The following is a 23093-nucleotide window of genomic DNA, read 5'->3' on the forward strand; positions in this document are numbered from 1 at the left end:
TGCCAGCACCCCGGAGGTCAAGCATGAGTTCAGGTCTGACGAAGCGCGGGTCCCCACCTCGCAGCTGGCTCAGCCTTCGTCTGGGAACTGGTGAGTCCGTTTTTCTCTTCTTTTGTCCGGAAAGGAGGGTTGACGACACAGGAAAGGAGACCTCGGGGGTCTTAGAGGAGCCACTAAGACCCCGTGCTTGCTGAATTAGTCTAGACCCTTTAAGCAGCCCCACTGCAGGCTGGGCCCGTTCCTCCTCGCTAGTCTGTGAGTTCATGGAGAGCATGGCAGGCCGGGGCCACCCAGCCCAGCGAGGTCAGCCCTCAGCGTCCTGTCTGCGGAGCGGGCTGAGCAGGGACACATCCGTTGCAGTCATCCAAGCCCCAAAAGAAGACAGACAGCAAGATCCGTGCTTAAGAATCGCTCTGCCGGCAGATGACTCACCGCAGAGGAAGAGGCTGTGGTGGCTTGTGATGCCGCGCGGGGCAGAGGGTGAGGGTGAGGGGGGCCCCGAGACCCTTCCAACTGTCACATTCTGTGCATCGAAGTTGTGTCCCCATTGCTAGGGTGGTCTGGAACAGGTTCCCAGCTTTGCCTTTGTAGCGCTTTCAAGAAGAGCATGAGATTCCTCCTAAACCATCAGTGTCTCTAAGCTCATCTTGCCGCTGCTGAGGCACATCTTGGGAGTAGGGGGTCAGGAACAATGTACACATAGCCTTCCAACACCCCAGAAGCAGAGCCCTGGCCGAAGAGGAATGGCCTGGCGGCGCGTTGACCACTGACCTCTCTGCTCAGGTGAGCACCCCGCTCTCTCCTTTATCTACCCCTCCACCCGTGGCTGGCCCAAGGCAGACCTATGAAGCAGACAGTGGGTCACGGAGAATTCCTCCAGCACCCACTCCGGTCCCTCATCGCAGGGTCATCCCTTCCCTCCTCTGGGTCACCCCGCAAGCAGCAGCTCCCTGTCGTGCTGGGCTCTCTGCTGGGAGCAGCCAGAGGATGAACTGAGTGCGAGTGCGTGCCGTCCACCACGCAGGCCTAACGCGTTAATACCTGAGCGCCCGGTGACTGACATCCAGTGAATGCGAGGTCTGTCGCAGCTCACCCGGTGAAGGGGAGGCGTGGGTGAAATAGGGGTTACAGGTCTTTTGGAGTACCCCCCAAATCATACCTGCCACGTGGATGGCAGAGAATGGCTACCTATCCAGCGTCAGCTTGACTGTATCTTTAAGCCCTTTATCTGACAAATGTGAATGTGTCATACGTACTCATTTAATCACCTAACAAACGTTGGTTGAGTGGTTTTCGTCGGGCATTGTGTGAGGAGTTGGGAGGTGATAGTGAACGAGATAGATGCCTGTCCTCACTGACCAAAGAGTGACAAGAGCACGTAAACAGGAAGTCGAAACGTGGCCCACTGTGTGTTACAAGCCAGCCATTACCTCATACCTAAGAGGTATTCCTCTCAGAACACCAATCTTAAAAGTTTTCTGAAGAAGTGACATCATCTAAAGAATAAAGTCAGTTGGATAAGAAGTCGGGGTGAATGGGGAAGGGGAGGGGTGTATGAGGCAAAGGCCATTTCAGGAAGACAGGAGCTAGGAGTAGTGGTTTGTGCCGTATGACTGGGACACACGAGGGAGTGGCTGGGGGGGAGGGTGAAGTGTGCTGTGGAAGGGAGCCTTGATGAGGGCAGAGCCAAAGCCGGGCAAGTGACAAGGCAGGCCAAGGTGGAGCCGTGACGAGGGGCAGAGGCCAAGGCGGAGCCGTGACGAGGGGCAGAGGCCAATCGTGGAGAGGCTGGTAGAGCACCTTACAGAATTCAGATTTCATCCCCGGGGCAGTGACATTTTAAGCATTTTTAGCAGGGCAGGTAGCATGATCTGACTCGTATTTTAGGAAACTCTTTATTGATAGTAGTTTGCAGAGTGGATATGGGAGTTTGAGGAAAGTCAGTCAAATAAAGACCCAAAGAGTCAGGAGACCATTGCAATGATGCAGGTGGTCATGTCAGCCCTTTACTGGCATATAAATAGATAAAAACACACACACACGCACACATGCGCGCTTATACAGTAATACGTTTTTGTTATAAAATGTTCAAACAGTACGTAAATAATGAAAATGCGTCCCCTGATTTTCTGTTCGTTCCAGTTGTATTTCAGACCTTTTGTGAGTATACACACACCTGCACATGCCTACACGTGTGTATATATGTGAAATTTTTGAAACGGTAAAAAATAGGCAGTTTTACAATTGCTTTTTCCAATTAATACTATATTTCAGACATTTGAAAAAATGGCAGTACAGGAAAATCTACCTCGTTCTTTCTGACAGCTTTACGACATGTATGGATATACCTTAATTTTTAAACTCACCCCGTAAGAGTGGATACCTGGGCTTTCCAGTTCTTCACTCTGGTAAATGACGCCGTAGCAAACACCTATACCAGTGTGCCCTTGTGAAAGACTAGCTACAAAATAAATTACTGGCCTTGGAATTACTGGGCGGCAGGGTGTGAGCATCTTGCGTTTTAACAGCTATTTCCAGACTGTCATCCAGAAAGCCACTTGTTTTCCCACCAGTGTGGTATTTCCGTCCTTCGTGTGCTGCCTGGTCATCATCTTCCACCAGCCTCTTCCTGACATAAGAGGGTGGGTGGCTGGGCAGGTGTCCCCTCCCATGGTCCCCAGGCACATCTCTCTTGTCCACTCCCATCACTGAAATGCTGTGGCGCTTGGTGCAAGGGCAGCTGCCCCTGTGACATCATGCCACCCGGACCTCGGCGGGCATGCCAGGCGCAAATACCTTTCTCCTTAGTTCTTCTCTTTCTAAGGCCCCCACCCCCACCACGTAGTTCGTTTTTAACAGCAGAGATTACAGAGGCAGCCACGCGTGTTGACTCACAGCTCTCCCACCGACTAGCCGCGTGACCTTGGGCAAATCACTAGCTTTCTGAGCTTCGGTTTCATTATCTTTAAAGTGGAGATAATAGCAGTGTCTACCACTCAGCTTTATTGTGGAGATCAGATGAGCTGGCGTTTGAGTTTGTGTCTGATACTTCCGGTATCTCCAGTTTTTTGGGGTGTGTTTCTGATGGTTTTCAATCACGGTGTCTTACTTGTGTGCCTAGTTATCTTGTGTGTGTCGGAGATTGTATTTTTAAAATTTTTTGCAAGAAATATGTGAGGCCTTAGGATGATAGAAGACATTCGTGTGCCTCCGCCATAGGCCCAGAGACACATGGAAGACCTGGATTCAGATTCGGGGAAGGCACAAAGGCTTCTGTCTGGGAAGACCTTAATTCAAAGTCAAGTCCGAGGTTCTCGGGACTCTGAGCTTGTTCCTCTGGCCCCATAAGGCCACTGAAAGTAAAGCTCAGTCTTCCAGCTCTTCAGAACACATAAGTACCCTGAGGACAAAGCCATCTCGTAGTCCTCCCCAGGTCCTCCCCTTCTGTGTCTTGGCCGGTTTGATGTTTTTAAGATGAAAAAACATTTATTTTCAACCGTCTCTTGGCTGTCCCAAGCGGGAAGGTTGATCTCGTTTACCTAATCCACCACTGCAGGAGGCAGAGTCCCCACTGAAGAATCTGAATGTTCAAAGCATTTATCGTCTCATCTTCTCATAGCCGTTGTATCCAAAACTACGGTGTGTCCTTTACGCACAAGACACTCAAGTTCGTTAGACTCATAATGAGGAAGGGTCAGGAAGTCCCCAACTCCCTAGCATCCCCATGTCCCTAAGCTCCTCCCTTCTGCCCACACCCCCGTCATCACTTCTGTGGAAGTAGACTTTTAACAACTCTGTCAGATCAATTTCCTCCTCTGTTAAAAACCTCCAGTGGCTCCCAGCTCACTCAGAATAAAAGCCAAAGTCCTCGCAGGCCCTTACAGGACCTGATGCCCTGTCACCTCAGCACCTTCATCTCCGCCCCCTTGTTCGCTTTGCTCCAGCCATGCTGGCCTCCTCGAGGCTCCTTCGAAGGGGTGACCAACTCATCCTGGTTTTAAAACGAAAAGTCCGGTGTCCTGGGAATCCTGTCAGTCCGGGGCAACCTAGAACAGTCGCTGACATTAGCTCTAACACAAGATGAGCTTGGGCCTCAGGGCCTTTGCACTGGCTGCTTCCTCAGCCGGAGATGCTCTGCCCCAGATAAGCACATGGCTAGCTCTCTCACGTCATCCAGTCTGCTCAGATCACCTTCCTCAGAGACAGAGTGTCCAAAATCACGTGCAGGTACACACACATAGTCACTCTGTCCATAACCTGCTTTATTTTTCTTGAAATACAAATGAACAAGACCCAGGCAGACCCTCTCCAGGACCTCGAGGGTCAATGTCTGCCACGATGCCAAGATAGGCTAAGACCCAGCAGCTGCCCTGCCCCGAAACTGCCCCTTTGGGCCCGCATCTGGGGCTTGGGAGAGGAGAGGTTCTTGGCCTCTGTGGGCCAACAGGGCGATAAGGCCTGTCCGAGGTCGCCTGGATCTCCACTGGGGATGTCCAAGGGGACAGTGACAATAGTTTCCAACTGTCGGGATCGGTATTCCAACAATGAGCTAGATATTTTGAAATTCCAGCTGCGCTGGAAGTCTGGCCTGTCTTTTCTGTGGTCAGGAGCTGGGCCCAGAAGCCTTTGTTCCTTGGACAGACTTGGCCATCGAGAAGGCCCAGCCTCTCAGTCTGTCTGGCCAGGTTTAAAAGTCTGCAGTGGCCAGCGGCCGGCAGTGAGACTGGAATGTGGCCATCATGCCACAGCCAGACACAGTGCTGGGGAAACGGGCCCCTGTTGCCTCCTCTTCCCCGACCCCAGGCTGGGAAAACCCTGGCACCCAGCGGACGGAGCGCCTGGGTCTAGCAGGGGTCTCGGCTCCTCCCAGGGGGTGGCCAGATGTGACCCCAGCCTAAGTGTCCAGGCCTGTGGGCTTCCCCCTTGGAGGCCGGGGAGCCCTGCCCCCTTTCCCTCTGAGGTTGAAGCAAGCCCAACTGGACCAAGCCTGGAGGTATTCAGAGTCAGCCCGGCGAGACACAGCTGATCGTGAACTGATCCAAGGTCAAGTCCACCAGCGTTCCTCTGGCTTCTGCTCTGGGCCAGCTGGGCCTGGGCCTGCATTCAGGGGAGAACGAAGCCACTAGCTGCCCTCAAGGGGCTCCCAGTCCAGATGGAGCCGACACATCATTCCAGTGTGTCTCTTGCCGCAGAGCCAGGACCCAGGGCTGGCCCGGCCTGGAGTGGCCGGGGAGTGGCACCCTCAGTCTGCCGGGAACAGTGGCTGGGGTGGGCCCCATGGGGTCTGAGCGGCCATGCCTGGGAGGGCAGGTTTTTAGTCAAAGCAGAGTGACGTTCCAGATTTGCATTGCATTCTTGGGACTGTAAGCCGCTGCCTGCGGAGCCCCAACCAGGAGCGGAGCCCGAGTGTGAGGCCACGTGACTGGTTCAACCCCTCTCATCCCCACTGAGGTCGCCCTGCGAGGTTGCACCCCAGCTGTGTAGATGACGGAGCCGAGGCCCAGAGAGGCTAAGCAACTTGCCCAAGGTGACACAGCTGGCAAGACCTGGAGCTGGGATCTGAACCCAGGTGCAGGCTCCATTTGGGAGGCCAATTTGCAAGGGCAGGAGCGAGGCAGGGAGGCCAGACAGGACGGTGGCGGCCTGAGCTGGGGCCAGGGCATTCTGGAGGCAGAGCTTGGACTGAATGGCGTGGGCAGCTGGTCCATGGCCAGCCCAGCCCAGGATGCACTTGTCCCCAGGCTGTGGTGGGTAGATGGGTGGTTGACAATAGTTGGGCCCGATGCTGGACAGTGACCGGGTCTGAGGAGCCTGTTGTCTGGCAGTCCCCGCCACACTCAGGGGAGCCCAGGGAGGGACCCACTTTTTTGAGGCCCGTGGCCAGTGTGCTTAAAGGGCAGGGAGGCTTGTCGAGGCCTGAAGGGCTCCCAGCGTCCTGGGGTGGGAGCATGTCTAGGGAAAGGAGGAGCCCAGGACCCAAGTCACCTGGGTTGGGCCCACCTGAGCTTATGTGCTCGGCTCGGGGCACCGAGCAGCTATAGGCAGGAAGGGCCATTGACTGGACTGTGGTGGCTCGTGGCACTGAGATACCTCGGCTGAGGAGGGAGCAGCAGGTGGCATGGAGGGCCGTGGGGAGATGCCAGCGCAGCCACCCCCCACCTCCTGGCCGACCTGGGCAGGCGTCTGGTCCCCTCGGCCTCAGCATCCTGTGCTGTAAGACAGGTGTGACAGAGAGATGGGATAGCTGAGCAGATTCAAAAAGACCCAATGCAGAGGCTCTTACAGGGTCTGAGACAGGGCCTCCGGCCGAGCAGGAACCTCTGCGTCTGAGGGGACACGACCAGCACAGGCTTTCCCTGCCCTGGCCACAGGGGCCTCATCCCGCCTGTGCCTGGCCCTGGTGATGGGTCACACGCATTCGCACCCTCAAGTGCTGGGGTGGCCCGGCTGTGGGGGGTGCTTCAGCAGCCTGTAGTGCCCGCTCTGGGGGCAGCAGAAGCCCACTGCTGAGTCCTGCCACCTCGGGCCTGGCTTCCACGAGCCCCGTCCTGGGCCCTGTTGTGCCTGGCCGTCTCGGTCCCAGCCCCGGGCATGGAGAAAGGGCCTGTGGGCAGAACAGGAGTGTGGACGTCGCCTCTCAGAACCCTCCTGGCATGGTGAGTGCAGCCCACGCTGGTGGGCAGTGGGGCGCAGTAGCCATGGCCGTGAATAGGTGTTTAAGGACAGGGCTCTGGATGGGGGCCTGGATGAGGCTCAAGGGTCAGGCTGGCTTGAGGTCAGGTGGCTGTAGCCCAGATTTCTACCAGTACCTTCCACACTGATGGACCAGCAGATGGCTGAGGCTTCAGGCTGCGTGTCCAGTCTTCAGAATGGTTAGCTCTGCAGGGGAGGGTCTGTACCACCCACGCCAGGCCCCACTGTTCATCCATCCTGCTGGCTGGGGGCTGACTTCCTCCTGACCCTGAGCCCCCCACCAGGGACCACCATCAGGCTGTGGTCTTAGAGGATCCTTGGCCAGTACCCCTGGCAGGCAGGGGCAGATTCTTTTCATTGTCTGGGGCTGGAGGTCTTTTGGGGGGGGTGGTCAGTGGGACACCTCTCCTCTCAGGCTTGGCAACGGGCAGATGCTGGAAAGCTGGAGGGCTGGGGAGTGACTAGTGCCCAACTGCTCTGGGTTATATAACGGGCCTCTGGCTGGCTGGCTGGCTGGATTTTCTGCAGCCTGACCTGGGAGCACTTAGCACAGCACAGCCCATGAGACTGCTTCTCACGCGAGCTGGGCGGCTGGCACTGGGCACAGCCTGGCAGCGCCGGTTCTGTTCCCAGCCATCCCCGCCACCGGCACAGCTGGCACTCCCAGGCTGCTCTGGGGGTCCAGACAGGCCTCCCTAAACACCACGAGGAGGAGGAAAGAATGCAGTCACCTGCTTCTGGGACAATCAGGGGACCACAGAGGGTCATGGTGGACCTTACCTGGTGGGGCAGGGAGAGGCAGGTCCCTTGGCAGACTGCAAGGGCCCCCCCGAAGTCTTTATCCTTGGGGGCAAGCACCTGTTCTTTGCCAGACTCCCTGCTTAGCCCCCTGTGAAGAACAGGGTCTCATGGAGATGACACAGTGGGGGATTCTCTCCTTAGCCTGTTTCAGAAAGTGTCATGCCCGAGGCTGCCCAGCTAGTGAGGCTTGGCCCCTCCGCTCATCCAAGGCCCTTGCCAGGCCCTGGATGAAGCCCCAGCTCTCCAGCTCCCTATCCTGTCTGTCATGGCCTCAGCCCCAGCTGGTGGGAGCTCACGTAGGGATGAGGGGCCAATCTCTGGGGTCTCCCTGCCCAAGGCCAAGGCCCTCAGCCCCAAGGGGCAGCGCCAGAGGAGGCACAGCCATTGGCCTCGTGGTTTCCTTCAGATTGTCCCATCCAGAGGCCATGAGATTCCAGGAGGAGCGAGGGCGTGGGGCTTTGGGAGGGTAGGCTTCCCGCTTGGCCCACCCTGACTTACTGGGCCTCTGGCTGCCCACCTGCACCTTGCAGTGACTGTGTCGTCTGAGCTCCACGTGGCCCTGGGCAAGTTACTCCCCCTCCCCCGCCTCAGCTTCTTCACCCCTGTCTGGGGATGACTTCAGGGGGCTGACGTGAGGATTAAAGAAGACAATGTATGAGCCCAGCTCAGCATGGCCGCTGTCCTGCGGTAAGCATAGCTGTCATCACTCTGTGCCCGCCTGGGGCTGGGGACACGGCAGCCTGTGAGATGGCCGTGTGTGCCCCAGCTTTCTCGGAGGTGATGAAGAGCCCCCCGTGTCTGTGGAGCGCGTCGCCAGCCATCTAGTGTCATGGTTCCCCCAGATCCCGCGAAAGGCCAGGGCTGCCTTTGACACTGGCTGTCTTAGGGCGGCGGCGGCCCTGTTGCCAGCTCGGGAGCCGCTGCCCTGACCTCTAGGGCTGCCTCACGCCCTTGTGCGCAGGGAGGAAGGAGGGGAGGCAGGGGCTGGGCGACCCCTAGCCTGGACAGACGGAGTGTGGGAGACTCTGTGGGAAGCAGAGGACACCAGGCGGCAGGCCTGGCAGGGAAGGCGGGGTGGTGAGAAGCAGGAGGTGCATCTGGGGACAGAGAGCCAGGGATGAGGCCACATGGGCCCTGGAGAGTGGGGGAGGGAGGGGCACAGCCGGGCCTCATCTTCTGCAGCATCCGGGCCTGAGCTCAAGCAGCCCCTGAGTGGGGCCTCTACAGGTGGGTGCATGTCGGTAGTGGGGGCTTCTTGTGTTCACCACAAAACTGAAGGGAGGAAGAAATCTTGCCCCGCACCCCCCTCGGCAGGGCTGCTTTGGGGGTGGCTATTCTGAAACCATAACCAAGTGTGGCTAACACTGGGCCCCGACGCAGAGGGGTCTGGGCTGGGTAACTGCTCTGGGACACCCCCATCCTCCCCAACCCTACAGCCCTGGCCCCCACCAGGTGGGCGCTGAGACCAGCCATGACTGCCGGGGATGGATCTCACTCCCCAAGCTCGGCCTGACACCCCCACACTGGCCACTTGCCTGTGAACATGAGCCGGGGCACCCCCAGCCTCCTGTGGGCTCAGGCCCAGGCCACGTGGGGGCCAGTGATCAAGGACCAAGGGCCCGCGTTTGTCCGTCCCTGGCCCTGTGCCGGAAGAGGAGGGGGCAGCAGGCATATGGTTTGAATTACTCTACCGCCTCTTAGCCCTCAGCTAGGGGTGTGCAGGCTGCCTGGACAGCCACCCCAAGCACCTTCCCACCCACCAAAGCCCTGAGGTGACCCCCCACCGCCTCGGAAAGCAGAGCCTTCGACTGCCAGCTCCCCCTGCCTGGGCCTTGTGCCTCTCTGCCACCAAGCACTTGGTAAGTGGGATGGCCAGCTCTGTCCCTGCTCTGCCCCCAGCTCCAGGCTAGTTCCTCCGGGGCCCTGGCAGCCTGCAGGGCCCGGCAGGTGAGACAGGAGGCCATGCAATATGGCACTCCTGGATTTCCACGCGGCCAACCCACTGTTCTCTGCCAGCCCAGTCTTCCCCCAGGTGGCAGCCCAGGCCCCCAGGTCAGCTTTGAAGCCAGGCACTCCGGGGTTCGAACCCAAGTTCCGCTCCTTATTGCTGAGCCCATTTCCTCGTCTGTGCCGTGCGGAAAGCCCCACCTCCCCGGGGAGAACCATAATGTTCAGGCGGGCATGGCTCTTTCCCGAACACGAGGTCATAGGTCTCTCCCCGGAGGGCAGCTGAAGGTTTTCATTTTTATTTTCTAACTAGATAAAAATTTGCAATTTGCACAAGGCTTCAGAGTAAATCAGTGACTTTCATTTTCCGTGTAGCTGGTTTTTAAATTCCTCTTGTGGTTCTTTTTGGGGGTGCCCTGCATCCCCTGGCTCCTCTGAGCTTCCTGCTCCCACTCCCACCCCCCGGTCCCGCACTGGAGCTGCGTGACAATGCCACAGGCTCTGTGCGCCTGTTGTGCCTGCCCAGGCCTCCGTGCACGGTGTTGTCACTGGTGTGGGTGGCAGCCTGAGGCGGGAGGTAGGGGACGGGTGGGCAGCCTGGTGCAGTGTGGCCAGCCCCGGGAGGGGAGAGGCCCTTGGTGAGAGCCCAGAGAATGAGGCCTGGCCGGTGGCTCCTGCTCCTGCCCTCTGACCCCTGGAGGCCTCCTCAAGGCCTCTGCTCAGGGAGCTGGGAGACATGCCTTGAGCTTCCTGGGGACGGTGCCCAATCAGGCAGCTGGAAACAGCTCGGGGGGTCATCCCACGGCACCCCCATGGGTGCTTCCACTCCCCATTGAGAAATCCTGCAGGGCCGAGCTAGAGCTGGGGGCTGGGGTCAGAGGCCGGGGGGGGGCAGGGAGGGGGCCGGAGTCGCTCCTGGCCCAGCACATTTTTCTCCTCTGAAAACTTATCTTAGCAAAGAGACCGCGAAACAATTGCACTCTTTCCCGGGCCTCTGCCGTGCCCAGACGGCCAGCCCATCCCCACGGTGGGGGCTCCGAGGGGGCCGGGAAGTTGAAATTTGTAAAATGTCTGTAGGAGGGGAAGAAAGGAGCTTTGTGTGGGGCCAGGGCCCTGGCCATTGGTCAGCGCCAGGCCCCCCAGCCTCTCCCAGAATGCTCGCCTCCCCAGGGAGGGCCGTGCTTGCCGGCCCAGGGCCAGCCCCAGGGTCCCGGCAGCCCTCCTGCAGCCCCTGTGCCCGCTGCGTCCAGGCCTCGGGGACGCGGGTCCCCGAGGCTGTACAGCCTCTGAGGGCACGGGCCTGGCGGGGAGGCCTCCCTGGGCCTCAGCATGTTCCTCTACTGGAGGAAGCGGGGCGCCTATGAGCTGGAGGCCCTGCCCAGTGCCCTGGCCGAGCTGGAGCTGGGGGCCGTGGAGTGTTTCTCCTGGAGCTCCACCATGGACATCATCGAGGACCTTGGGGGTAGGCGTGGGCCCACCTTCCCGGGAGGGCTGGCAGGAGGCCCTGACACCTGGCCTACCTGGCCACCTCCCTGTGACCAGAGCCTGTGGCCTAATCAGCATGCACATGCTACTGCTGGTCACTCACTCAACTACGGTGTGGGGGTCATAGCCCCTCCTGAGGGAGGGGAGGAGGGGGGCCGGAGCATGGGGACCCCGGGGGCATCAAGGGCAGCAGCGGCCGGCGCTGGGCTTCAGACCTGGGCTCTGCCTGTACCCTCCACCTCCAAGCCCAGGACCATGTGGTGGGATGAGTTTCTGGGATGTTTATGTTCAAGGACATGAGTCACTTTTCCCATTGTCCCCATTGTGGATGATGAGGAAACAGCACAGAGAGACTGAGGCCTCAAAAGGCGGGATAGGCAGTGGGGACACTGAGCCCCACGGCCTGTGTTTGCACGCTGAGCCGGCCACCTCCCGGCGTGAGATGTCGGGAAAGCTGTGTAAACAGGATAATGATGCCAGCGGTGTCATGGGGTGGCCGAGAAGACTAACTGGGGTGACACGTGTGGCACAGAGTAGGGGCACAGTCCATGTGGGCTGTTACCGATGTTATTCTTTGTAGCCCAGCTAGTCAGAGGCCCAGCAGAGCATGTGACCTCGGGCTGGTGACTCCGATTCCTCCAGGCTGTTCTGGGGCCAGTGCTGGGAGCCAGGTCTGGCCTGCAGAAGCCAGGCAGGGCGTGGGATGCCGGGCCTCGGTTCCCTCCTCTGCTCGCCTCCTCTTGGGCCCCAAGGCCCGGAGGAGCAGGACCTGCTCCCAGCGCAGATTTCCTAGCCTGGCATGGGCCTCCCCTAACCTTTCCCTGTGGCCAGAGGTGACAGAAAGTGATGGCTAGGCCTGGGGTCCATCACAGGAGACGGCATGGGGCATAGGTTCCACAATGCACAGTGAGAAACGGGGTTCCCAGAGAAAGAACGATGGGTGTCACTCTCACGATGAGCCCCACCGGCTGCAATGTGGCTGCTTGGAAGGGCGGTGGACACAGTGCCCGCCTGGACCTCAGGAGCACTGGGCGTCTCCAGAGGTGTGTGCAGGAGGCTGGGAGGGCAGGCCTGCGTGAGAAGGGGCCATGATGCTGGGCAGGGCGTGGAGCAGGGAGAGGCAGGAGGATGAAACGGGAGGAGGGCGTGGTAGCAGGCCAGGCTGGGGAAAGCCCCATCCTGCGGGCAGAGGGTGGGCTGGGGGCAGTGTGCCTGGGGCACAGGCCGTGGGAGTCCTGTCTATACAGCTTCACCTGGCCGGTTCCGGTCTACCTGAAGCAGGTAAGGTGGCCAAGGTCCCCACAGGGCCAGAGATTGTTCTGAGGTTGTTGAGCCAGTCCCACCCAGCCACCGGCCAGGGAGGCCCAGCAGGGGCCCTGTCCCACTCCCAAATCGGACTGTGTACTCTGGTCTCCCAGGACTGTCCTCTGTCATCGGGAGGAACCCAGGCTTTGCTCCTGCTGGGTCCTCTGCCCGAGGCGCCCTCAGCATGCGGCTCTGGAGCAGCTTCTATGAAACCCACCCACTGCCGCCTTCTCTAGGAAGGACAGGCCCTGCCACCTCTGGAGCCCCACAGCCTGTGGCACAGTGACCATCTGGTTCCAGTTCTGTGGCCCCACAACTAACAGCTTAAGGGCACTTGCCCAGTGCCAAGCCTTTCGAAAGCCTTGACTCCTGGCACCTTCGAGTGCACCCTTTAAGGCAGGGACAATTCTTGGTGTCCCCTTTACTCTGGAAGGGAAGGCTCAGGGGAGTTGTGAATGGTGGCACCCAGACACACAGTTCCAGCCCTGAGCTTCAGAGCCACAGGACAAGGCCCTGCTCACCCGTGTGTCCTCGTGCCTGCTCTACCACGGCTGGGAGAGAAGCCCCAGCACCCGGTGGGTGAGTCACAGCACGTGAGCAGACCTGGGGGTGAGCCGAGGCAGGCCGAGTGGGTGAGCCGGGCACACAGCTGTCCGCGTGGGCTCTGTCCTCTGCAGCCAGCCGGTCCCTGGCCCGGGCCCATCAGGAGTGGGTGGACAGCCCCGGTGCCAGCCCAGCCCCGTGATGGGGGTGGGGCTCGTGCCCAGAGCATGACTGTCCTGAACTGGGACCTCAGACCTGCTTCTGCAGCCCTGCTCCTGTGCCCCCATCAGCCACTCTCAGTTCCTCTGAGGGGCCTTGGAGGGAAGACTGTGGTGGGCAAATGGGCAGGTGCCCACAGCAGCCTCAGCCAGACGAAGTGGCCGGCTGGCTCCAGGCCTGCGGGCAGCAGCTGTGTGGACAGTTTCTCTGGCTCCGGGAGGAATTCTGAATGTGTCCTCCCCCCTCCTCTTACTGAGCCCAGTGGGTGTGGGTCTCTGGGCCTCAGAGGAGGATGCCCCTGATGGTCCTGGTCTGCAGGCAGGCACAGCGTCAGAGGCCACGGGCCATGCTCCTTTGTCCCCACTTGACACTCCTCCTCCATGATGTCCCATGAGGCTTTGGGAAGGGGCCGCATTTCCTTCCCAGACCACCTGAGATGCTCTGACCAGTGTCCTGGGTAGGGAGGGGCGGAGGGCTCCTGGGGCTGGCAGCCATTTGCCTAGCTGTGGGCTAGATCTTGCCCTTCTGAAGGCCGCCCGGCTGAGGGGTCCAGCCCCAGCACAGCCTGCGGCCACTGCCCAAACACAGGAGGCTCCCCGGAAGGCTGGGTTAGCGTGGGAGGGGGCATTCAAGGCCACGGCTGTTTCCTGGGGGCGGCAGCCTTTGTGCAGCCAGGCTTGGGCTGGGGAGATGATGGGCAGGGAGGCTCTGCCCTCTTGGGGCAGAAGGAGTCTTTGGAGGGGTGCTCCCAGGTGAGGGGGTTTCCTGAGGAACGACAGCAAGGGTGGTTCCTTGTATACTTGTGTCAGCCTGGGGCCCGCTAGGAAAGGGGGCGCTTATGTGACAATGAGGGGATTAATTCATGTGTGCCACACACCTGACCGTGCCAGGCCCCGTGGGAGCACCGTGGGAGCAGCGTAGCCTAACGGTACGGGGCGCAGACTCGGAGCCTTATGCACCTGGGCTCAAGTCCCAGGCTCTTCACGCACTGACTGCATGAGCTTGAGCAAGTCACCCGACTGTACGACTCAGGGTCCTCTTCTCCGTGACATGGCACGGGAATCACACCTGTCTCACCGTCGTCTGTAATGGTGCTGTCCCATAGATGCCTTCGCCTAGTCATCAAAATAGATTGTGTCATTTAAAATTGTCTAGTAGTTACATTAAAAAAAAAGACTAAAAGCAAGCACGTGAAATTAATGATTTTTTTTTTTAGGTGAGGCAACCCTTGGTTGACCTCACAGATTGCAAGCACCTTGTCAGCTCACAATCCCTTATTTTTTATGTTTTACACCTATAGCACCTGGTCTTCTTAGGTGGTCTCCCATCCAAGTACTAACCAGACCCGACCCTGCTTAGCTTCCAAGATCAGACGGGATCGGGCGCAAAATTAATTTTAATGATGTATTTTATTTAACTCAATATACTCCAAACATTACTATTTTAACATGTCATCAATGTAAAATGTCATCGATGAGATTTTACGTACTTTTTTTCTTTTTTTTTGCATTGAGTCTTGAAAGTTCGTGAGTATGAGGCCCCATCAGTTTGGACTAACTAGCCTCGCTGCACGTACTGCAGTGGCCGTAGTGGCCAGTGGCTGCCATTGGGGTCAGAGGACGCTGCAGAGGGTCAGGCTGTGAAATGGGACCACGTGCAGGAAGCAGAGGGCCCAGCAGGGGTGAGTAAGGCAGAGCTCCAGCACCGGCAGTGTCCCTGGAGTGAGCTGGGGGTGGGGAAGATGAGTCAGTAGTGACAGGTCAATTCAAAGGTCCATCCCAGGATAGTGGGTTGAGGATGGAGAGACTCGTCTGGAATTTGGATATGTTGAGACAGACAGGCCTTCCAGATGTTTGCTGCGTTTGACTTGGGCCTTGGAGAGTGGGCAGGATGTCGGTGTACGGCGATATGGAGGACACGGCAGGGGGCAGGGGGACGGAACCAGGAAAGCAGGCGCTGTCGGAAGCTGAGTTCCCTTCTGGGGTGGTGGCGGTGGTGAGTAATGCGTGAGGGGGCTGGTGGGAGGCAATAGGGAGTGGTGGGGATTGTGGAGGGTGGAAGGGTGTGTGCTCGTCTAAGGCAGACACAACTCGGATACTGGAGCCACTGGGAATATGGGTCCGGAGCTGCCAGGCTCTCCTGGTTTGTCCAGAGAAGCTAGAAATCTGGATTTTTATGTGAAATCTGACTTTTCAAAGTTGGCAACCAATTCAAATTCTTTTGAAGCACTGTGCTCAGCCAAACAAAACATGTCTGCAGGTCGGCTTCTGCCCAGGCGCCCTGTCGGCCAGTTGTGGTAGAGATCTCGCTGGAGGAGACACAGAAGTGGCATCCTGTGACTAAGACAGGCAGGGAGGGGAGAGCTGGGGTGGAGCTTGTCTGCCCAGCTCGGGGGCCCTGGCTTTTCCCAGGACAGTGGGAGCTGGAGGAGCTGGGAGGGCAGCTGGGCTGTTTCAAACCCAGGGAGACAGCCTCTGGCACCTGGGGGGTGGTGGCAAGTTCAGGGTTGCAGGTCTGCCTGGCAACCAGCCAGGGGCAAGCAGCCAGACACCCGCTCAGGTTGACTCAAACCGGAGAGGGGTGCTACAGGAGGCGGGGAGCCGGGAGAGAGCAAGGGCAGGCACAGGGCCACCTTCTCCCTTCCCTCTTCACCCTAGGGCCCTCCCCAGGGACCAGCGGCCCTATGAGTCCCCTTGTTCTTGCCCCCACCACCATTGCGGGGCTCTGTACCCACTCGGACTGTCTTCCCATGACCTCAGGGTTCCAAGGTCCAGTAGGAGTTGCCCGGCTCCATTCAAGTTCTTAAAAGAGCAAATCTGATTGGCTGGGCTGGACCAGGTGGCCACCTCTGACCCAGTCAACTATGTCTAGAATATGCCATCACGTGGTACAACATGTCCCCCTAACCACCCTTTCTGCAGGGCTGTAAATGAACCACTTGCCTGGAGGTGAGCTCATGGCAGGGCTGGGGTGGGTAAGACTTGTCCCCATGCCTGAGCCCTCTGCAGTCCCCAGAGGCCCCCTCCGGGCCCTGACAGCTGCCAGGGTCCTCACCGGTTTTCCTGTGTTTGGAGTTTCCGAGGTGCACACCTACGGGCCCCAAAAGGTTGCTGCTTCAGCGCAGAGTGCACGGAAAGCTGGATCTCAGGGGAGCGGGGGCCAAGCAGTCTGGAGCTGGGGAGTGGGGTGCTCTAGAAAGCAGATGGAGCACCATGGGGGAGCCGAAACTGGGGTTAGGGGCCAGAGAGGTCAGCCAGGTAGGACGCCAGTGCTGGAAGAGCTTCGGAAGCCACACAGGCCCCAGGCCATAGCCACTGTAGGGCAACCCTGCCGTTTGGCCCTACAGTGGCTATGGCCTGGGGCAGTCACAGCAGGACCCAGAGCTGGGAAGGCACAGAACCTTGTGGTGGACGCAGCAGCCTTGAGCCGGCAGAGTTTGGAGCCACAGCCCCAGAGTCTTGGGGCACAGGGCATCGGCAACAACCCCAGGCCCGGAGCTGCGAGAACCCAGGGACCTGGAGCCAACAGCACCAGACCTTGTCGCTGAGTTCAAGGATCCCTAGCAGGATGCGTGGGAAACTCCCCCAAAGCTGGCTGAGGGTCTCAGGTCCCCATGGAAACCCAGCGGACAGAGGGGGCTGCCTCATACCCCACCCTCAGATAGCCACCTCCCAGCAGGCATGGCTGGGGCAGGGCCAGCAGGATTGCTGACCCCAGGGACATCTCCCACTTCAGCGGGACCTACCTCCAGGTTAGAGTCAGGACAGGCGCCTCTGGCCCTTTGAGGAAGCAGATTCCGAGAGGGAAATCAGAGCTCAGCGAATCTGTGAACTGGCTGAAGCGTGGCCGGCCCGAGAGACCTCAGAATGACCTTCTCAGAGCCCCCAGGTTCACACCGCACAAAGAGGGGACCAAGGGACACTGCCATTGCTCCTTCTAGGCCTGGAAGCCGCAAGACACCTCGAGAGCCAGCCTCATCCCCGAGAGTCCCCTCCCCACTGTGCTGCACATATGCAGGCCCCACAGCGAGCCCCCCAAGGCTCATCAGGGCCACCGATGGATCCCCAGTACCTAGGCTTAGCACATGGTGGGCCCTCAGGGGACCCAGGATGTGTGTTTGCTGAGTGAATCCAGAGAGCCCAGATTACCTGCAGCCCACCCCATTTCCTCTGCAAGGGTCCTCAAGGGCAAGGACTAGGCCCTGGTCGCTTGCAGCTCCCCAGGGTCGGGTCCACGCAAGGGATAGGCACCCGACTCCGGCTGAGAGGTCCCCGGGAAGGGGGCTGGGAGCCTTTGGGAGAGGGACTTGGGCCCCCTGGGAAGCTGGATCTTCCATGCTTGGATCCCATAGACTCAGCACGCCTGTCACCAGCCTGCAGGTGGAGTGGGGTCTAGGTGGCTCAGGAACTTGGTGATCTCCCCGCGGCTCTGTTCCTGTAGTACAAAGTTTTGTTAAAATGCTGTTCGAGTACCTTGTGATCCATTTATGTCAAGTACAAGACCAGGCAAAGCTAATGGCTGCAGTTAGAAGTCAGGATGGCAGTCCCCTCACGGGGAGTGGCCGGCAGCCCCCAAGAGGGGTCTTTTGCAGGGAGGCGAGTCATACCTGCTTCTCCATCTGGGTGCTGGTTGTTGTGAAAATACATTTCATGAGCTGTGCACTCATGATAGCTGCACTTTTCTGCACATATTTATACTTCTATAAAGTTTAAGCAATGCTAACCAATACAGAAATGACAATAAAGCGAAGGTAGCCACCAGGCCCTCTCCCTTTACAGAGCCCTGCCCCCCACTCTGGAGAGCATTTCTACATGGGGGGTGGGGCTCTGACGGGGGTTGGGCGGTGAAGGGCGCAGGGAGCTGTCGTGACCCGCATTTCCACTTAGACGGTACCATTTGGACCAGAAGAAATAGCAAAGTCGTCTAAAATGCCATTTTCCCCCCTTTCCAGAAGACTGAGAAAATGTCTCCTACCCCATCAAAAACGGAGGTGTTCGTCTCCATGTGAGGCGGCTGGGAGGCCGAGGGGGTTTGGAGGCGGAGGGACGGCCTTCCGGCGCGCGCGCGAGGTTTCAGAGCGGGGGGCCGGGTGGGGGGCGTCGCGCGCCCCCCGCAGACGCCCGGCGGGGGGCGGGGCGGGGCCCTGGAGTCCAGCCCCCCCCCGTGGGCGGGGCCGCGCGTCCGGCTCCGCCCGCCGCCCACCTGCCCCGCCCCGCCTCCTGCCGCCGAGGGTCCCGCGGCCGCGGCTCTCCGGCCTCTGCGCGCGCCCCTGCCCGCCCCCGGCGCCGTCGCGCTCCCCGCGCCGGCCGGCAGCGCCCCGCGCCCTCCCCGCGTCCCCGGCAGCCCGGCGCCTCCTCCATGGGTGAGTGCGGAGCCCCCGGCCCGGCCCCGCCAAACAGGCCCGCGGGCCGGGCCGCCTCCGCGCCAGCTCGGGGAAGGGGCGGGCGGGGGGCGCCGCGGGAGCAGGGAGGGCCGGGCCCGCTCCTTTCCCTCCGCGGTGGGCGGCTCGGTCCGTCCTCTCCTCTGGGGAAGTCCTGCCTGAGGTGGGAGGTGGACGCCGGCCAAGGAGTCAGGGAGGCGGGGGTCCAGACTGTGCCCCCTGTTGGCGCCGCATCAGCCAGCACCCCTTCCCCCGGCCTGCACGCTAGCCGGGGCCGGCAGCCGCCTTGCCCCTTCCCCGCCCCCTCCGATGTTGCACCCCAGACCCTAGAAAGAGGGGCAACTTGGAGGGGCTCAGATTCTGGGTCAGAGATGGACAGAGGGTAAGGAGGACCGCCTGGGCCTTTGAGGGGCGTCCATACATAGAGGCAGTGATGCGGAGGGCAGGCGTAGGGAGGGATCTTGGACCCCTGGAATCCCCCTTCTCCCAGCAGTCCTGCAGGGATCCTCCAAGTCAGGGGCCCCACAAGGTCACTGAGCCACCCCCCTCCCCCTTCCAGACTTGTGGGACAGAGGGAGAGAGCAGCTTATTTCCAAAGACATTTTCTCCCCGTGGAATCTGGACAATTTCCCTGGGGAACAGCAACTAGAAAAGGGCTCTGCAAACAGATTCCCGAGCAGATAAGCCAGCGTTTAAGAGAGAAAGGGACACTGACCTCCTTTGAAGGGAGGTTTGAGGAGCTGCCCCACCCGTCCTCTGGTGGGGAGGCTGCTGAGGCCATGGGGGAGGCTGGGTGCTGCTGCCTGGGGCCACCCTTCCCTGGGCCCCACCCAACTGATAACCTTCTCCTCTCCCCTGCAGACGACAGGAGCCTGGCGGAGGAGAAGGGACTGCGCTGTCAGAACCCTGACTGCATGGACAAGAGGAGGGCAGCCAAGGTAGGGAGCTAGAGGGCCTGGGGGCTACTGGGAGCTGAGGGGACAGGGCTCCAACCGCCCTCTCTGTCCAGGCACTGGCGTCCACAGGGCCCTGGCAAGTGTGCAGCTGGCCCAGCCACAGTGCTGTCTGGGTTCAGAAGCGGGTAGGGCCACCGGGTGGCTGGTTTCAGAGGCAGTGTAGCTGCCCCTGACTCCAGAGTGGCAAAGTAGGGAGACCTCTGCAAAAGCAGGGGGCAGACGTACCCCAAAGCCCTTCCCTGTGCTGCAGTCCTGCAGCAGCCCCAAGGTGACAGGTGCTATGGCCTCATGTCATGGATGAGAAAGCTGAGACTTCACAAGAGAAGCTCCCCCTCCCCAAGGCTCTGTTCTAGTGCCAGCTGGCATCCTTCCTATGACACTCTTCAGACCTGGGCCTAGGTCAGGGATGCTTTGAGACTTTGGGACAGTGACTGTGACCTTGGGGCTGACAAAGGGAAGAAGGGGCAAACTGGTCCTGGAGTGCCAGGGCTCTGGAGCCGGTCACGAGGCAGAACGAGAGGGACAGTGAGCAATATTGACGCTACACTTCTGCCCGTGACGACGCCCTGGGCCTCATGCCACGCGCTTTCTTTGCCTCGTGCACTGCTTGTGGGGGCTCTTCTGGGAAGGCAGCGTCGTCCCCTCTTTCTGATGAAGATACCAAGGTTCAGAAAGGTCCTGTGACTTGGCTGAGGCCCCACAGCTCAGGAGAGACCGAGCCAGGCTTTGAACCCATGTTCAGATTCTCGCAGTACACATCTGAGTGACAGTAGTAAAAACTGCCACAACTTCCTGTGTCAGGTTCAGGCTCTGAGGATACGGTGTCTCCTCTTGCTGGCCTTCTGTGATCCGTCCTATCATTCCCATTTACATATGGAGAAACTGAGGCTCAGAGAGGCAGTGGCTCACCCAGGGACACGTTGCTGGGATGTGGCAGAGCTGGGATTTGAACCCAGAGCCCAGACTGTGTCATGCCAGAGCCTGTGCTCCTAACCACTGTGTAGCACAGCTCTGCCAGCTGCAGGAAATTAAAAATGCCACCCTCCCACCGCCAGCTCCCCCTACCACCCTCCTCTGCCCAGACACATGCACACGTTCTCCACAGGAAGGCCACAGTTACAGGGAACATGGGGGACTGTTCTGGGGGTGGGCAGAGGAGGGGGAGGCTTCAGGTTGCCGTGGTCACCAGGCAAGGGGGTGGCTGTGATTCAGACACAATCTGCTGGCACGGGTGGTGCCTGGCATTGGGGCTCTGGTGTTGGCTGGTTGCCTGTCCCCCAGATGGGGGCTCCTGGCAACAAACTGGCCTTATTACCCCTACTACACAACCTGCCAGGGGTCTGCAAAGCCTTGGGGCCTCTGCCTGACCCTGAGGGGTGACAAGGTGGGGCCCGGCCACACTGTCCCAGTCCCTCCTGTGGGTGGGGCGGGTCCCCTAGCTGCTGCAGGGGCAGGAGGGCCTGGAATGTGCAGAGGTGAGGACTATCAGATGAGAGCTGGTTTCAGAGCAAATGCGGGGCCTCTGCAGCCCCCAGGTCCTGGCTCCAGCCTTGGCCTGCCTGGAACTCAGCGTGGCTGACACTGGCATCAGCAGCCAGAGGGTTGCTCAGCCTGCAGGGGGAGAGCCCACGCCCTCCCACTGGTGGGACCCACTTTGGGACAAATGGCACAGACTCACTCAGGGACGAGGTGATCAGAGGGACAGGGGCTAGTCGGGGAGGACATCCTGGAGGAGGTGCCCTCTGGTGGATGTGAACACGTGACTAGGCAGAGCAGAAGGCAAGGGTGGTGCAGGAAGGGGGACCCGCCAGAGGCAGGAGTGTGGAGGCAGGTCTTCCCAAGGGATGAACTGGCTGGAGGAGGGGGTGACAGGAGGTGCATTACACCCAGGTTTGGTGAGAAAGAGGGTCCAAGATCATCTGTATTGATGACGATGATGATAACCACTACTGAGTGAACACGTTTACGTGCCTGGCAGGGCGTTAGGCCCTCGCCAGGCCCTCGCCGAACCGTCTGGAGAGCCTCAGGAGGAAAGCATTATTATGCCCACATGCTGTGTCAGGAAACTGAGGCTCAGAGAGGGGAGAGCTTGCCCACATCGCACAGCGTGACTGGCGGAACGTGGCCTGGAGCGAGACCAGGAGCCTCGTGCTTACTCTCCTCCCCAGCTGTTCTAGGAACAGCTCGCTATCAGGATGTGTTAGCTTTTCAGAGACAGTGTCATTCATTCATTCATTCATTCATTCATTCACCAAATTAGCTCTAAGTCTCTGCTGGGGCAGGCCCAGTTCTGGACCCTGGAGATGTCCAGGAAACAAAGGCTCTGCCCATCTGGAGTTGACAGCCTCACCGCACTGGGAGGAGGGAAGTGAGGACTGGGCTTTGCCAAACTGGCGCCTAGGCTGTCCTGGGCAGGGCCATCTTTCAGCAGGGCTGGACCCTTCCGCTTCTGGGCCCACCCTTGAGGTTTTGTTTGAACCTGTCCTGGGTGCTGGGGCTTCTAAGATGAATCAGCCACCCCACCCCTACCTCCTGCCATGGAGTTCATTCTGGGGGTAGGAGGTTATCAGGATGGGCTTCCTGGAGGAGGCTGCTGGCATCCTGAGGAAAGAGGAAGTACTGAGATGCAGGAAAGCTGAGTGAGCAGGGAGGGATGTTGGAGCTGTAAGGAGCAGGCAGGGCCTGGGGATGGGGAGAGAGAGGCAAAGCTAGCTGTGGAGCACCCTGATGTCAGGTGAAGAATCTGAGCTGTCTGCCTCAGAGACCCCATGACAAAGATGTGTAAAGTAGCCCACACCTGTCCAGCTGCACGACCTTAGGGAAGTCACTGCACCTCTCTGAGCCTCAGTTTCCAGGTGAAGCTTCTGGAGTTGTGATGAGGATCATAAGAGGGCTTGTATGTGAAGCACGTGGCACAGTGTGGCGCGCTGTCAGTGTTCAAGACAACGCTAGCTGTGGTCACGTGCTCATCCATCATGGAGAGGGAGAGAAACTTCCAGGCTTCGGGCGCATCCTCCTTTCCCTTCCTGAGGTCTGAGAGTGCCCAGTGCCCAGGTTCCATCCCAGACCCCGGCCCACCCCCCCAGCGGACACATGTTTATGGCACATCGGTCCTGTTCCCCGGGCACGTGGAGTTCTCAGTCTCGGGGGACGGCCCCTCTGTCAAGGGAACCACCGGCCGGCCCGTGTCAGGGCGCCCTTGAGCTGGGCGCTCTGGTCAGTCCGTTCAGGGCACCCTAGGTCACACGGGGACACTGCACTACCACATTTGAGGGGACAGAAGACTCGGTGGTGTTTAGCCTGGAGGTGGGCCTTGCAGGTAATGATTCTAGTAGCCACCGTTCCTCAGCACCTGCTGTGTGCCTGGCCCTCACAGGGACCTCAGCCTGCTCTTCACTCCCCCGCTTTGCCGCAGGGCCCACCCGATCTCCATTTTAGAGACAGGACACAGAGAAGCAGGGAGGCGAAATGACTTGCTGAGGCGAGTCAGACCTGGTCTGGCTGTCCTCAGGCCTCCCATTTCTAAGGGAGGGGTGGTGAGTTTTTCCGCATGGCTCCCAGGGGCCCTGGCAGAGAGGTGAGTTTGGGTTCAGTACAGGCAGGAGCTGCAGCTGCTCCCCGATGTTTAGGTAGTGAGCACCTCCTGCCGAGGGGTATTCAAGCAGAGAGCGGAGGTTGGATTTGCTGACTTCAGAGTTCCCTTCCAGCTCAACAATGGGCTGTGAGGTGGCAGGGATGAGGGTGTGTGTGTGTGTGTGTGTGTG

At 59.5% G+C, this 23093-nt stretch overlaps 1 protein-coding gene and 1 long non-coding RNA gene across 4 annotated transcripts in view; one reads left to right on the forward strand and one right to left on the reverse strand.

Annotated features, from left to right (window-relative positions):
• Window positions 1–14482: 14482 nt before the first annotated feature.
• LOC120585876 (uncharacterized) lies at window positions 14483–18123 on the reverse strand. Of its 3 annotated transcripts, none has more exons than XR_005648556.1 (3): window positions 17968–18123; window positions 16739–17427; window positions 14483–16184 (listed from the first exon to the last, which is right to left on the reverse strand). It is a non-coding gene; the product is annotated as an uncharacterized LOC120585876 (long non-coding RNA). The 3 variants fall into 3 exon arrangements; XR_005648557.1 differs by having other exon boundaries at window positions 14483–15301; window positions 16048–17427; XR_005648555.1 differs by having other exon boundaries at window positions 14483–17427.
• Window positions 18124–19234: 1111 nt separating this feature from the next.
• Window positions 19235–23093, forward strand: part of PLEKHG5 (pleckstrin homology and RhoGEF domain containing G5) — a 24317-nt gene continuing 20458 nt past the window's right edge. The window contains exon 1 of the mRNA XM_039842032.1: window positions 19235–19311. Within this exon, the coding sequence (XP_039697966.1) occupies window positions 19288–19311 (24 nt within the window). The 5' untranslated portion in view covers window positions 19235–19287. The remainder of the gene's footprint in view (window positions 19312–23093) is intronic.

Source organism: Pteropus medius, unplaced genomic scaffold (genome assembly GCF_902729225.1).
Source record: "Pteropus medius unplaced genomic scaffold, Ma_sr-lr_union100, whole genome shotgun sequence".
Lineage (NCBI taxonomy): Eukaryota > Metazoa > Chordata > Mammalia > Chiroptera > Pteropodidae > Pteropus > Pteropus medius.